A 13,306-nucleotide genomic window follows, 5' to 3' on the forward strand; every position below is an offset into this window, starting at 1 on the left:
TGGTGTTCATCCCGTGTCCAAATTCGCAATCTAAGGACATTCCATATTTAGTAAGTTTCAGACTTGTCCCAGAGACTAACTCCTGGTACTAAGGGAGGCTTGGGGTGAAAGCCCAAAGCATGTGTCCCTCAAGGGAAGGGGGGGGGGGGGGGGGGGGTTCCAAATGTATAGTAGGGATAGTGGTTGGAATGTATGTCCGACCACCTAAGACATTAGTTTGGCTCCCCTTGGGCTGTGTTGCTCCTTGTTTTGCGTCCGGCTTGGGTCTAAGCCCAAGCTCCATGCTGCTCTAGTCGATGGGGTACCCTCCTCCTCGCGTTAGGCCACCGGTATACCAAAATTGTGCCGAACTCCATTTTGCGTGCAGGTGCTGAATATAGGGAGCTGGTGCTAGTGGGGTTGTACTGGACCCTCGTTTTGTAGTGCAACGGGCTTGGAGTTCGGCTCCAAATTCAGGTGCGCTACAAAAATACTCAACAAAAATACATAGATGTTCCTACTTTATGTTTATTTAGCTAAATATAAATGTTAAACCCAATTTACTAACACTTGAAAAATAGGGCTAACAAAGGTAACCAACACTACCGACTTCCTACTATCATGGCAGTAAGGAGAGAGTGTTTGTAAGGATGGTTGATAAGTATTTTTCCATATTTGAAGTCATATTTGAGACAATCTCTCTTGATAAGATGATTGATCTTAGTTTTTTTTTTTATATACCTTTGGCTTTTTATCTTACTACATATTTTTTATGGTTTATTTAGGATTGGGTTTAAAGTATTAGTAGGATATTATTGATACTTACTTTAGCAACTTTAATTCTACTAAGGTTAGTTATGATATATTAGAATGCCATTTCCTTCAAGTAATATATTTGTGAGCATTTTGCTTATCCAGTCAATGATACTTTGTGTTCTTTGAGTTGTATTATGTAAGTTGTTTAACATGCTATCAATAATATTTGATAGTTAAGCTTTATTATTGGTCTAATAATACACTTGCTATTATATTTTATTAGATGGTTTTTAAATAATAATAATCTTAGTCCTTTACTAGTTTTTAAAATAATAACTTAATTAGAATACTCTTGTGTTCTAATTTAAGATTTATTCACTAATAATTCCATATCTCTAAGATATTTTGTTTATAACTTTAATATGGTCAATCATGTTGATTTTAATGTTTGGGCTAGTATAGGCAACCTGGCTTTAGCATTTTGTATGTATGGTAAAATCCTTAGTCATAGAGTAGCTACTGGAAATTGGTCATATCAATTGCCTCTTTCTTAATGTTCCTAATTCTATTTAAAATGACATAATTATATAAACAATTCTAATTGTTTTTTTATAGTAGTCTATCTAAACTTTACTAATAGGTTTGGATTGTTTGCTTAGGAGGGTTAAAACCTTTAGTTTATATCTTTATGTCATCTACAAACAGGGGTATATCATATTTTGTAAATTATGTGACACCTAGAGTAACAAAGGTGGCTAACTTTGTTAGTTAATTCTTTGTTGATGACTGTCAGAAGGTGTTTAAGTGGTAGCACATTTAGGTTAGATAAATGAGTTGCTCCATAACTCATTTCATTTGATACATTTCTCACAAAATATGAACACCATAAACTTTTTATAAAGTTATTTTTTTTGGCAGTGGTTTAGACTAGAGTATGCATCAAAAAGGAGGGGAGTGTGTCATAAATGTAACTACAAGTATCAAAAGTTACATTTTAGTTAGTTTTTTAAGATATTTTCTTTTTACTACTACAATAGTAGGAGATTAGTATTGCAAGACCCTTTATTAGTCTCTGCAAGACCATTTTAAATTATATTAGTTATCCAAGTTGAGTAACTAATTAGCATATATGCACTTAGATTGAAAGGGCACTACTAAGTTGTCATTTAGTTAAGTATATTTGACACAAATAATGATAAATTCATGTTGTTAAATTGCACTAGCTAATGTTGGGAACCCCCCACCCCCCTAATATTGAGTCTACTCCCTGTATGGTAATTTATTATGTCCTCCAAGATATCACTCTCTATGTTCTATATAGTCTCATTAGCTATTTATAGAAAGTGTCTAAATTTACAAATAAGGCCTATATACTCTAATACATACTTTTATATAGGGGGTAGGGGTATAGTAAGTGGGTAGGTTGGGTATAACCAACTAATATAAAGCATTGTTTAGCTCCCTACTAAATATGTCTATCTTTATTCTGTTGGCTTAGATCTAAACTTAAGTTCCTAGTGGAGTACTTATGTCTTTGCATTAGGCCATTAATATGTTAAAATTTATTTAACTTTATTTTGCATCATACGCTTATCATTGAAATGTTAAATAGTCTAAAACTATTTTAATGTCACTCCATACTCTTGTCCCTTCACTCTTTGGCTATATACTTAAGAGTTTAATTTTGAGAAGTTTGGCTTCAAAACCCTGAAACTTAAGTTCTATTTCCATATGTCCAAAGGTTAAAGTTTCGCTTTGTAATTATTCTATAGTAAACCATTATAAGGTAAAAAATAAAACTCACATGTGTTATAAGTTTTATTATTGTCACATAAGAAGCACAAAGTGAATGAGATAGTGTTAGTTTATAAAACAAATAAGGAAAGAGTCATCTCTCCCGGATCTACGAGTGGAGCCTCTTCTCTTAACAATGAGCTATTAAAGAAGTTCATTACAATTCCTCAAGGATATAGTTAAGGAGGCTGATTATGATCAGGGTATGTTTATGGTATCATCACGGTCAAAAAAACTCCAAATAACTGCTTCTTTAGAGTTGACAATACATGGAATAGAAAGGCATAAGGCAAGAAAAAGAAACTATCTGGTTGATAATAAACAAGAGAAACATCAAACCTTTGTCTATGTTTTCTAGTTTTAGTAGAAAGATCAAACAAATCATAATATTGTAGCTTTTAAGGATTTAGCACAAATAACAATCAGCTTATGTAAACGTGATAATTTCCTATTATATCAGTAATAAATTTTATCTCATGTGGTCGTAGGACAAGCTTTCTGATTGGGAAACAAGATTTCACCAGAGTCATTCTCCACCACACGCTTCTTCTCCTATTAAACTAGGCTGTGGCCTCGTTGCTGGATATGGCGTCCCCGCTTCAATGCGGCAAGACCGTCACAAGGCTGGGCAGCACCTTCGCCTCAGGCGACAGCCCAGTCTTTGGAGGTTCCCAAAGACTCAATGCCCTCAGACAAAGTTCCTCCTCGTCCGCTTCCAGGGGATCCCAGCTCCACGTCTTTGCCATGGCTCCCAAGAACAAGGTACTCCATTCCAATTCTTCGGCCTTGAAAATCTGATGGAACTTCGCCCCCATTGAAGGTGAACGCCTACGACGATGACTGGAGCAAGCAATGGTTTGGCGCGGGGATCTTCAACGAGGACGCGGAAAATGAGCCCGTTAACATCGTGAAGAAGCTGGAAAAGAAGAAGCTACTGAGCCAAGTGGAAAAGGCCGGCCTCTTGTCCAGAGCTGAGAGCGCCGGGATTAGCCTCTCCCAGATCGAGAAGCTGGGACTTCTCTCCAAAGCCGAGGATCTGGGCTTACTGAGCCTCGCGGAGAATTTTGCGTCTTCGTCCCCTGCTGCTCTGGCCTCCCTTTGCCTGCCTTTGCTCGTCGCTGCCATTGCCACGATCGTCTTCGTTCCCGATGATTCTACCGTGCTTGTAGTGACGCAGAATGTGGTAGCATCCTTCTTCGCAGTTGGAGCTGGAGGCCTGTTTGTAAGTTCGATCATACTGAGCGCTCTCCAAGAAGAATAAAAAGCTAATGATAATGAAAGAGAGTTCTCGTAAGCTTACCTCTGAGGTTGTAAAAGAGCTGGCTTCTTGTTACCTGGAAAAATCGCTAGTTAAAATTCATGTGAAATTCTAGTTGGAGTAGAAGGAATGTCTTACCTTTAGCTCATGTCACGACTGTTCTTAGCTTCTTCATGTTGGAAATGGCCCCAAATGGAGTCCTTCGAGAGTCACCTTCACGTAGATTGCAAGAATTAGCGTCGCGATGGTCCCCAGGACGGTGAGAATGACAGATATCACATTCTTCAGCCAGGACATGCTGGAGCTTCCCTTGCCCGCCGAGGAAGCGCTGGAAAGATTTTGACCTTCCACGGCCGTCTTATCGCTCCCAGCCGTCGACTCGCCGAAAGAAACCTCGCTCGTCAGGGAAGACACTTCGAGCTCCTTGAGCTGCTTCTCCACATCTCCGAGCCTGATCTCCGCGGCGCCTTCCTCCAGGATCGAGATCTGATCATCCTCGATCCCGGGAGCTTCCGGCTTCTTTGCACAGACCTCATCGCCGTTGGTCGCATTCCTCCCCTTTCTCGGTACGGATTTCACAGAGAAATCGTGCGCCGGATTCGCCTTTGCTGGCGTCTTCTTAGCCCTGGAGATCGATCTGCCGAAGGCCGCCATCGCCCGGAAGAATAAAAGCCCTAGCTCTTCCCGCTCTAATTAATTTTAACAGTGAATGGATTAGATTAGTATACATTAACAAACTACTGTTAAACTAAACAAATGCCCAGAGTTAGGGCAAAAATGCTCTAGCAGCAAATAGGGCATCGAATAAGTCCGTTCTCGTTGCATTCAAGGCACTGGATCTTCTCTCCACTCCCATCCTCCGCCAAGATCTTGCAGCTACCGTTACAATCCAGGCACAGCATGAATCGAGCGCCGCCACAGCCATCGCAAGCTTTGCTGTGATCCTCTCGCCGAATCCCCTGGAGCAATCTCGCCAGCAGCCCCTTCTCGTGAGCCCTCGACACCTCCTCCAATCCGCCGATCAATCGCCCCCTCACAAACAGCCTGGGAACCGCGCAGGATTGCGAGAGCTCCTTGAGCTCCTGCCGGAACGCCTGATGCATCGATAGATCCCTCTCGCCCACGCTCACGCCATAGCTCCTGACGATCTCGAGCACCGTGCTACATTCCTCGTGTGTTCTTCGCACCCCTCGCAGGCTCGTGTAGTAGACCACGGCCTTGGATTCGCCAGCCGGAGGACAGAGGAGCTGGAAATCGCGAAGCTCCGCCGGATTCTCGTCTAGAGACCTCGGATCGTCTTTCGGATCGCAATCGAGAGGCCTCGCTGCTGAAAGATCCCGCTGGCTATCATCCGATGGAGATTTCTTCGAGTTCCAGTCCTCCTCTGAGATTTGCTCGAAAGCCCTCTCGATGCTCTCCAGGAGATCCGGATCGAACAGGCTCCGGCTCGTGCTGGTGCTGCTGGACGAGGTGGCTGTCTCCACGATCGAATTGCTAGCCTTGGACGAGAGGCATCGCATTTTCTTGCTTGAGCGTTGGTGGTGGTGCTGGCACTGCTGCCGCGGCTGCTCCTCGAGCTCCTGGTCGGATCTGTGAAGCTCGCGGACGATGTCGTATGTAGAGGTGGAGGAATTGCTGCTGGAGCCCCTTGGGTGATGCGAGGTCTGGCTGAGAGCATAGAAATCCTGCTGCTCCTGTTCCTGGCGATTATCATCGCCTTCCAGCCCCTTCATGAGCTCCACGGCATTGATCACCTCTGGGCGATCCTTCTTCTCCAGCTTGCCATCGCGATCAAGGACGCCATACGTACTGGATGTGAGCGCCACAAAGTGGCTCCGCTGGCGCTGCTGCTGGCGATCGTCAACGAGATCCTCATCCGCTGCGCGGGACCTCTTCCTCGATCTCTTGGGAGTGGCGCTGACGCCGGGATTATCCTCGCGCTCCGCCTGCAAATGCATCACTCGCGATGACGCGCACCCCATGTCTATCCCGGATCGATAGAGTGGAAGCCCTAGCCACAAAGAAATAAAAAGATTGTTACACGGGGCTTCTTAAGTATCTTCAGGGCATCTGGAGCAGCCATGGCAACCATCAATGGCTGTTTTTTTCATCCAAATAGAACACATTCCGTTTAAAACAGTCACTAGCCGTTAGAGATCAAAAAACTATTCTACGAAATTCAATCTTAAAGAATATGCTACGAATATTTTGCCCCAAGAATATTTCACGTGTATTTGTATCAGTCTTTTTAGTCACTTCGCTTTGTTTCCTTTTCCACAATGGAGAGTTAACATTCACAGCACGAGAGCATTCCTTCCTAGTCGAGCATACCTTTACATGGACCGACGAAGAAGTTCTCGCTCACTCGGCACCAGCGCTTTGTTGGAGATTGTTCGCATCGTCCAGGTATGTCTCGGAGTACTCCGGGAAATCCTGGACACTAGCCTCGTAGTCCACCTTTGGGTACACTGCCTGCTGCTGCTCGCCACCGCTCTTCCTCGCTGGATCGTTCATCCGTGACCGCTTCGCTGGGGGTGGATTCCCAGTTTCTTTTATTTCTTCTGGGGCATCGGCCTTCTTGTCCGAGCCTTGAATGCCCCTCGTCTGGATCCTCAGCTGCTCGTTCAGCCTTTCGTGCTCCTCGATCAGTTTCTCGAGGTACTTGGTCTGCGTCTCCAGCCGTAACTGGAATTGTCGTTGGACCTGTAAGGCGACATGTTTCCTCTTTCTTTCAAAAGGAAACGAAAGCTTTTCTAACCTCCAGCTGGTCTTGCAGGCGTTTCTGGACTTCGACTTGTACCCGCACAGCTTCCGCAAGATCGAAGGCTCTGTAAGGCGATCAGGACAAGCTCAAAAACGGAGGAAAAAGAAAAATGAAAAACGTACGAGTCAATGTGGGGAACCATGTCGTCCATTTTCTTTTCATGGTCGCCTCCTGGAACAAAACGTCCACAATGTCAGAGAGCTAGAAAGTTTCTCGTTCATCATCACCTTCTATCATAGCGCCTGGAGTCGAGAGCCTAAACTTCTGTGATCGACGACGGCGTTTAGCGACAGTAAAAAAATGATTTTATTTTCCAAACACTTGCCTGCAAATGGCTCTTCACGTGATAGACCGTCAGTCCTTTCACCTCCATGTACCTCAAAACACCTTTGGGCGTTGCTCCTGTTCACACACACACCACAAACAAAAAGAAGAAAGCAGCAAAAGCTCAAGCTTGAATCGAAAGGAACAAGAAAAAAGGAAAGAGGGAGCGCTTTCTTACTGTCAGGACCACCAAGAGATTTCACAGCGTCCACGAAGCGATCGTGCAAGTCGGGCGTCCAGCGGAGGCGCTGCTTGACGGAGTTCCCAGCTCCAGAGATGCCGGGGCTGTTTGGACCACTGTCCTCGGAAACGATGTCGGGGGTCTCCTGCGTTGGCTGCAGCAAGCTCGCGGGCGAGAGCTTTTTGTCCTCGTACATTGTCTAACCAAGAAACGAAAGAACAAAAAAAAAAATTGAGAGAAAAAAAAAAATTTAGCCCCACGCACGGAGAAAACCCTCCCTCTCGTAACTAACAAAACTGAAAAGAAAGACGACGAGCGATCCGAGACGCCAAGAGGCTCGAATTCGCCAATTCGTGGCACGAATTAGGCCTAGAACACCACTGATTCTCGCGGCGGCGCGAGACACACAATTCAGGCGCTACGAATCTCACCATGGGTAGAGCGTTGAGCGCCCCGCTCCCGCTGTGCCAATCTTCCGCCAGCGATCGCCGCCGCGCAGCGCCTATGGCTGTTAGTGAATCTTGGGTCCGAGAATCTGTTCTATAAACCCTAACACAGGCACCACTCGAAGCTAATAGACGATCGCGGCCGTCGGATCTGTGGATCCGACGGCTGCCGTGCTTCTTGTTCTAAATGGGATCCCTGCATTGAGCGCTGCTTTCAAGAACCCTTGGCATATGCTGCTTTTTCAAAGTGTGGGCATATTCTTACGTTTGATTCATGCATATAGATTTACTGCGTAGGAACCAATTCATCAAATCCATGGCCGAAGCAGCAGCTATAAACCCGAGCTCGCGAAAGAAAGAAAAACTTGTAACTTGTTGGGGGAGTCTCTAGAATAATCCTAAAGTTCTAGCTAACAATCCGCGCTCGTCTTTGATCTTTTGTCATCAAAATCCTGGGCGAGGCGAGCGGGTCAACTCTCGGCTTTCGCAGCGTCTGGAAGCTCCTCCGGATCTGCAGACAGTAGAATCAGTTTTTCTTTTTCACGATCTTCCTGAAAGTACCAGCTGTTTTCTCCAGCGTCGTCGCTGTGTCGGTTTTTTTCGAGGCGTCCGGAAGAGTCTCTGGATCTAGCAAAACGATGAAATGAGGAAACCAGAGAGAAGACTACACTAGGAGCAAACAAACCTTCATCGTCGCTATCGGCTTCATTTCCACCCATGTCGAAGTTCTAAACACGGAAGCAAAAGAAACGTAAGATTCAAGACGAGCGAATGCGAGAAACAAGCATACCGAGAGATCACCAAGCCCGCCTAGTTCGAAATCTTCCGCTATCCGAGAAGAAGTTAGATCAAGACTGGAAAGGACAGAAGAGAAAATGGACAAAAGATCACTCACCACCACCACCACCTCCAACCTCGTTCTCCTCATCTTCATCAACCCATTTGTTCCAGTCCACTTTCAAGTAAGGAGGAGCTCTTCCCTCACCTTTGATTAGCCTCGGCCACCACATCTTCTCTGCTTTCTCAATGACAACGAAAATCTGGCGCGCGCCAGTGCTAATCTTACTCGCCTGCAAGCGAAGAACACCCTATTGTTAATAACACAAGGAAGAGGAAGAAAATGAGGGAAAGGAGAGCTCACCTCCACGTTAATTTCCTTGAACAGCTCCAGCTCGACTTCGTATTTCTCATCGCTAGCTCCAGCCGTCGCGGAGAACTTGAGCTTCCCTTGCGGCTCAATCTTCACAACCGGAGACTTGGCATCGGGCAGTTCAATGGTGAGAAACACGCGCTCTGAATGCTGCGCCCACACAATCTCTGGATGCCTGCTCACAAAACCATCAGATTTTCTCTCCACGCGCCACAGATTCGCAAAGAACAGACCTCATGGCGCTTCTCCGACGCACGAACAAACGACGACCTAACTGAGAACCCTAGATACCTAGTAAAGAAGAAATCGTGAGCCGTTGGATCGGCACGAAGCTAGATAATCCAACAGTGTCAGATGCGGTACCGGGTTTATTGGCGGTTAAAGCTTTCTTATTACATCATCTTCTTCGTGGCACCAAGAGTTATAGTCTTGGACGATTCCTTTGGATAGATCTCGCTCCAGGCTTGCCAGGATTGTCTCCATTGCCACATCGCCGGCGAGCTTCACTGCTTGATGCGGGAGGATCGACGGCAAGTCAATCGCCAGAGCCAGTGTTACAAATCCCTCAAAAGAATGTGGCTCTTCTCCTTCATCTGTCCTGGGAAGTAAAGCTCCATACCTTTGGCGCTGTTTTACTACGCGGAGCTGTCCTTGAAGCGAGAAGTTTATGTCGAGATCGGGGCCTCCATGGAACTTGACGCACAACTGTTGCGACTGGATCTTAAGAAGTTGCAAGGCTTCGTCAAAATCCACCCTGCGCGTTTCAATCAAGAGTTGAGAACCATGACTAGATCGCTGTGGAAAACAAAAACAGAGGAGAGCTTACTTGAAATCACAGACGGGTGTAGCTGACATAGAAAAAACTGAAACAGTTATCAGCCGAGCTCGCCAGAGTGATCCTTCAATGTGCTGCGCACGAGCGGGCTCCTGGAATGTGATCCTTATAACACGATCCACCTGTTTGAGGTACTCTTGCGGGGATTTTTCCCTCTTCTCGCACGGGAGAAACAATTTTTTGCTTCGTTGAAATCTCGCAAGATGGCTCTTCACGGGAAAGTGAGCCGCCGGGTTCCAGCCTTGGATACGAAGCGCCATTGCTTCAGCTTGTTCTTCGACTTCCTGGAAACAATTAAAAACATGCCAATCCAAAGTGCTCTTGCTGATCTGTTTACCTTGCGTGTTGACAAGAAAGTCAAGGCACCATCCTAAGCAGCTGTTGTTTCTAAACACGCAGGATTTCCACAAACAACGTGCCAATTAAAACAGGAACACGAGACAAGGAGACTTCATACCTGTTCATGACTACAACGTGTCGCGAGTTAAAGGAGCTTGTGTAGAAGTATTCCCCTCACACTTTCGGTTGTTCTACGTAGAGTTGTACGTTGAGAAACTGACTTTTCATCGATTTGATGGGCGTGATGAGGGGTGGATGCGCCCAAGCCCCAATTTCCGTGGGAATCCAGGCAAGATCACCGCTGCTTTCAGTAGTTTGCATCTGCTTTGAATACGCAACTAGCTCCCAAGAGCAATCTGTAGAGATCGTTGTAAGTGAGACAGAACAATAGAACAAGCAAAAGAAACAAACAAAAAAAAAAAAAAGCAGGGAGTAGGACCTGGAGGTAGAGGTAGCAACAAATGACGAGAAGCGCCAATCTTCATAAAAAACGCTCGCAGATCCGGCTCCAAGTCATTTAACCGAAACTCCCCCTCGAAAGAAAGATCAACTTGCAGCTTAAAGATGTACTTTTCCACTGCTACGTTCTCCTTATTATGCACCACGAGAGCTATTTTGTCGACGACACCCTGTTCAAGGCATGAGCGAAGAAAGGAAGACAATGCGATATACTGAGATACCTGTTTGATCCAAGTGTGCAAACTATACACAACGTTATGGATGTATTGCTGGAGCCCGGGATGGCGAGCCCAGTGAATGAGACAATTCATGTAGCGCCGCCGCTCGAAAACTTCTGTAATGAGCACGCCATGAGATCTTTGGAATCACAACTATTAAAGCACGCAGGAAGTGATTCTAATGCGGAAGATTCAAACGCACGAAGAAACGAAAATGCAGATGAATAGAGCGGCCACAAAGATGCAAACCATTGCGAATCTCAAAATGCTCCTCACCTGGAGAGTATAATCCACGAATCGAGAGCAGTAGATGGACGGCGGCTTCCAGAAACTCGCACAGGAGCGTCGCAGCTGGACCTAGACACTCCAAGATCAATCAATCTCGCTGGAAAGCGGTGGAAACAAAGGCGGATGAGATACCTGTCGCCATTAACCCCGTAAGTCCCTGAAAAGCTGCCCTAAAGAAAGTGGAATATGCATTTGGCGACCGGGGCAAGGCGAAAGCACCGATTGACGCATTTGATACCAACAAACGGTGAGCGTATCAAACCAGGCAGCTTAATTTTTTCTCACTACTTGCTATGTAGCGGCCGAGCTAGTTCTTTTGTCGCGCCCTTCCTTCGTTCTTTTCTTTCCCAAGACCGTGGTGTTCTTACTTTGGCATTTCGTGGCGATAACTGTTCTTCCTATAACTTTTTTTCTCGCTTTAGTTTTTTCGTTTTTTCATGAAGTTTTTCATGGTCTGGGATTGAATGCTCGATCCAAATGCCTCTCTATCTCTAGTGTGGGTGTTTTCGATTGAACATCCACTAAGAATGGTTCTAAGGCTGTGTTTTCTCGTTTTTGCTTGGTTCTCTCTCTGATCTAGCACCTCTCTAGCACCTCCATGCCGACGCTCCAATGATCGCTCGGTCTTGCCACCCGAGTAACAAGCAGCCCTTGTCCTCCACAAGCGTGTATCCATCCGTCTGGTAGAGCCTGAGCAGAAGCTTGGACTGATGAACAGCACTGGGACTGAGTGCTACGTTGTAGAAGCCAATGCTCTCCATGATCTTACACCACTTGTCCACCTTCTCGTGCCTCACGATCCTCTGGCTCCCCTCGCAAGCCACAATGTTCATGATCTCGGACGAGAACACCACTTGCTCCACCTTGGCTCTCTCGGGGCTCACCTGCGGCAGCGTCGCCTCGAGCGAGTCGAAGATCGCCGAGTAGTAATGCATCGCCTCGAGAAACCTCTTGAGGAACGAGTTCGTGTTGTGGTTCGCCTCCTGCTCGACCAGCGTCACGATCCTCGGCGCTTGCTCGCGTATCATGCTGAGGATTCGCACCACCGGATTCACGACCAGATGGTCGTCGGTGAAAAGCCTGTGGAATCGATCGATGCAGTTCACTGCCAGTGCCTCGCCGTGTCTCCGGTGTAACATATGAGACTGCAAGTCCTCGAGCCTCTCCCCGACGGCGTGATACTCGAACGGGACGCGTAGAGTGGCGGCTAAGTCGGCTAGTCGCTTCCCAGTTTCCTGGACTGCCTCGAGCGGCATTCCCACACCCGTGATTCTCAAGTGTGGAGCTCCTCCTTGCCTGGCTGCGAGTGCTTGCATGAAGGCTGGCCACTGATAACCCTGCAAGATCTCCAGGTCGATGATATGGACGCTTTGCTCGCCCTCGAAAGCTTCGAAGATCGCCTGGTTTGAGGTGAAGTGCGCGAACTTGATGTAGGGGCAGACTTGGTAGAGGATGTGGTAAGCTCCCAGGATTTCTTCCAGAGATGCTGGATCGTAGGCTCGCAGGGCAGTGTAGGATCGATAGCCGGTTCCGTTGAGACGAGCGTAAAGAGCGTCCGTGAAGTGAGTTGCGACTCGGTGGATGGAATCGCCGGTTGGAGAGGCGAGCTGCTTGAGTTGGTGGAGGAGGTTTCCAGCGTAGATGTAGTCTTCTTGGTCGATTTTCTCGCCGCAGCCGAGCAGCATGTGGATCAGCTGAAGCCCACCGACGTGAACAGTCTGTAGAGAGGATTTAGCAAGCCAAAATCTGGTTTTTGCATTCTTCCGAGAGGATTGGAGGAGTTTACCTGAGCTCGCAGCAGTGTCGAAGGATCCTGGTCCAGCAGTCCCTGCAGTGGGCTTGTGAGTGAAGATGGAGATGGAGGAGCTGGAAGTGGAGCGGCCATTTTCTTGCTGGAAGTTCCTCCCGGAGAGTGGTGGTGATTTAGAGGCGACGTCGAGTGGTTTAGTGAAGTTGGCATGGATCGAGGAGCTATGGCGATGCTCGTAGTATTTGAAGAACAAAACGACTTGGTCTTCGATAGGTTCTTGGTGGTTGCGAGAGAAGAAGGAGAAGAAGAAGAGGTATGTTGGAAACTCTCCAAGTGTGGAGCACTGGGAACTTTATGGAGCAGCCCCGAGTCGCTGCTAAACATGGGCTCGCGGAACAAAGGCTCGAATTCCGCGCTGTAATTACCAAAGTGTTCTTGCGATGGCGAGGAACTGGACGATCCAGCAGCAGAGATGCGATCATACTTCGGTGGCAATGGTGGTGGTGTGGCTGTTCTTCCGACGATCGATGCTAGATCATCTCCGGACGATGGTGGCGGCTTGATCACCTCCTCGTCAAAGCCAAGCTGCTCGAAACTTCTCTCCGGGAGAATCTGGTGGAGGCTCTCGGGCTCGAGAAGATCGTCCATGAGATCCATCCATGACGAATCCGGGGACTGGAGGAGACAAGCATCATCCAGCTCGAAGATCTCGGCTTTTGGATCGATGAGCGCCTTTGTTCCACACAGAGAATCTTGCATCATGTT

General features: G+C 46.9%; 7 protein-coding genes across 13 annotated transcripts; 1 reads left to right on the forward strand and 6 right to left on the reverse strand.

Moving 5' to 3' along the window:
- Nucleotides 1-2,983: 2,983 nt before the first annotated feature.
- On the forward strand, nucleotides 2,984-3,889 carry LOC9633332. Its single transcript, XM_002967700.2, has 2 exons — nucleotides 2,984-3,291; nucleotides 3,350-3,889. The coding sequence occupies exons 1-2, from the start codon at nucleotides 3,115-3,117 to the stop codon at nucleotides 3,788-3,790; spliced, it is 618 nt and encodes a 205-aa protein (XP_002967746.2). The 5' UTR covers nucleotides 2,984-3,114; the 3' UTR covers nucleotides 3,791-3,889.
- On the reverse strand, nucleotides 3,767-4,441 carry LOC112345507. The gene is made up of 2 exons (XM_024672388.1): nucleotides 3,926-4,441; nucleotides 3,767-3,863 (listed from the first exon to the last, which is right to left on the reverse strand). The coding sequence occupies exon 1, from the start codon at nucleotides 4,439-4,441 to the stop codon at nucleotides 3,959-3,961; it is 483 nt and encodes a 160-aa protein (XP_024528156.1). The 3' UTR covers nucleotides 3,767-3,863; nucleotides 3,926-3,958.
- A 58-nt stretch (nucleotides 4,442-4,499) lies between these two features.
- On the reverse strand, nucleotides 4,500-5,940 carry LOC9633333. Its single transcript, XM_002967966.2, has one exon. The coding sequence runs from the start codon at nucleotides 5,767-5,769 to the stop codon at nucleotides 4,570-4,572; it is 1,200 nt and encodes a 399-aa protein (XP_002968012.2). The 5' UTR covers nucleotides 5,770-5,940; the 3' UTR covers nucleotides 4,500-4,569.
- A 69-nt stretch (nucleotides 5,941-6,009) lies between these two features.
- LOC112345672 (myb family transcription factor PHL7-like) lies at nucleotides 6,010-7,621 on the reverse strand. Its single transcript, XM_024672921.1, has 7 exons — nucleotides 7,488-7,621; nucleotides 7,054-7,255; nucleotides 6,877-6,953; nucleotides 6,779-6,815; nucleotides 6,674-6,722; nucleotides 6,546-6,615; nucleotides 6,010-6,490 (listed from the first exon to the last, which is right to left on the reverse strand). Exons 1-7 carry the CDS (start codon nucleotides 7,488-7,490, stop codon nucleotides 6,149-6,151), a joined length of 780 nt encoding a protein of 259 aa, XP_024528689.1. The 5' UTR covers nucleotides 7,491-7,621; the 3' UTR covers nucleotides 6,010-6,148.
- Nucleotides 7,622-7,752: 131 nt separating this feature from the next.
- LOC9631100 (uncharacterized protein OsI_027940) lies at nucleotides 7,753-8,960 on the reverse strand. 6 transcript variants are annotated; one of them, XM_024672846.1, is made up of 7 exons: nucleotides 8,886-8,960; nucleotides 8,644-8,827; nucleotides 8,398-8,572; nucleotides 8,293-8,330; nucleotides 8,188-8,230; nucleotides 8,064-8,123; nucleotides 7,753-7,995 (listed from the first exon to the last, which is right to left on the reverse strand). In XM_024672846.1, exons 1-7 carry the CDS (start codon nucleotides 8,888-8,890, stop codon nucleotides 7,973-7,975), a joined length of 528 nt encoding a protein of 175 aa, XP_024528614.1. In that variant the 5' UTR covers nucleotides 8,891-8,960; the 3' UTR covers nucleotides 7,753-7,972. The 6 variants fall into 6 exon arrangements, with proteins under 6 accessions (XP_024528614.1, XP_024528612.1, XP_024528609.1 ...); XM_024672844.1 differs by having other exon boundaries at nucleotides 7,753-8,013; nucleotides 8,401-8,572; nucleotides 8,886-8,959; XM_024672841.1 differs by having other exon boundaries at nucleotides 7,753-8,013; nucleotides 8,886-8,959.
- A 40-nt stretch (nucleotides 8,961-9,000) lies between these two features.
- LOC9631101 (DNA polymerase zeta processivity subunit) lies at nucleotides 9,001-10,954 on the reverse strand. 2 transcript variants are annotated; one of them, XM_002967968.2, is made up of 8 exons: nucleotides 10,924-10,954; nucleotides 10,780-10,860; nucleotides 10,507-10,619; nucleotides 10,266-10,455; nucleotides 9,945-10,182; nucleotides 9,825-9,874; nucleotides 9,479-9,771; nucleotides 9,003-9,406 (listed from the first exon to the last, which is right to left on the reverse strand). In XM_002967968.2, the coding sequence occupies exons 1-5, from the start codon at nucleotides 10,931-10,933 to the stop codon at nucleotides 10,001-10,003; spliced, it is 576 nt and encodes a 191-aa protein (XP_002968014.2). In that variant the 5' UTR covers nucleotides 10,934-10,954; the 3' UTR covers nucleotides 9,003-9,406; nucleotides 9,479-9,771; nucleotides 9,825-9,874; nucleotides 9,945-10,000. The 2 variants fall into 2 exon arrangements, with proteins under 2 accessions (XP_024528607.1, XP_002968014.2); XM_024672839.1 differs by lacking the exons at nucleotides 10,266-10,455; nucleotides 10,507-10,619; nucleotides 10,780-10,860; nucleotides 10,924-10,954 and having other exon boundaries at nucleotides 9,001-9,406; nucleotides 9,945-10,005.
- Nucleotides 10,955-11,264: 310 nt separating this feature from the next.
- Nucleotides 11,265-13,303, reverse strand: LOC9631102 (DELLA protein RGL1). Its single transcript, XM_002967969.2, has 2 exons — nucleotides 12,893-13,303; nucleotides 11,265-12,683 (listed from the first exon to the last, which is right to left on the reverse strand). The coding sequence occupies exons 1-2, from the start codon at nucleotides 13,301-13,303 to the stop codon at nucleotides 11,379-11,381; spliced, it is 1,716 nt and encodes a 571-aa protein (XP_002968015.2). The 3' UTR covers nucleotides 11,265-11,378.
- Nucleotides 13,304-13,306: the final 3 nt, after the last annotated feature.

Source organism: Selaginella moellendorffii, unplaced genomic scaffold (genome assembly GCF_000143415.4).
Source record: "Selaginella moellendorffii unplaced genomic scaffold, v1.0 SELMOscaffold_9, whole genome shotgun sequence".
Taxonomy (NCBI): Eukaryota; Viridiplantae; Streptophyta; class Lycopodiopsida; order Selaginellales; family Selaginellaceae; genus Selaginella; species Selaginella moellendorffii.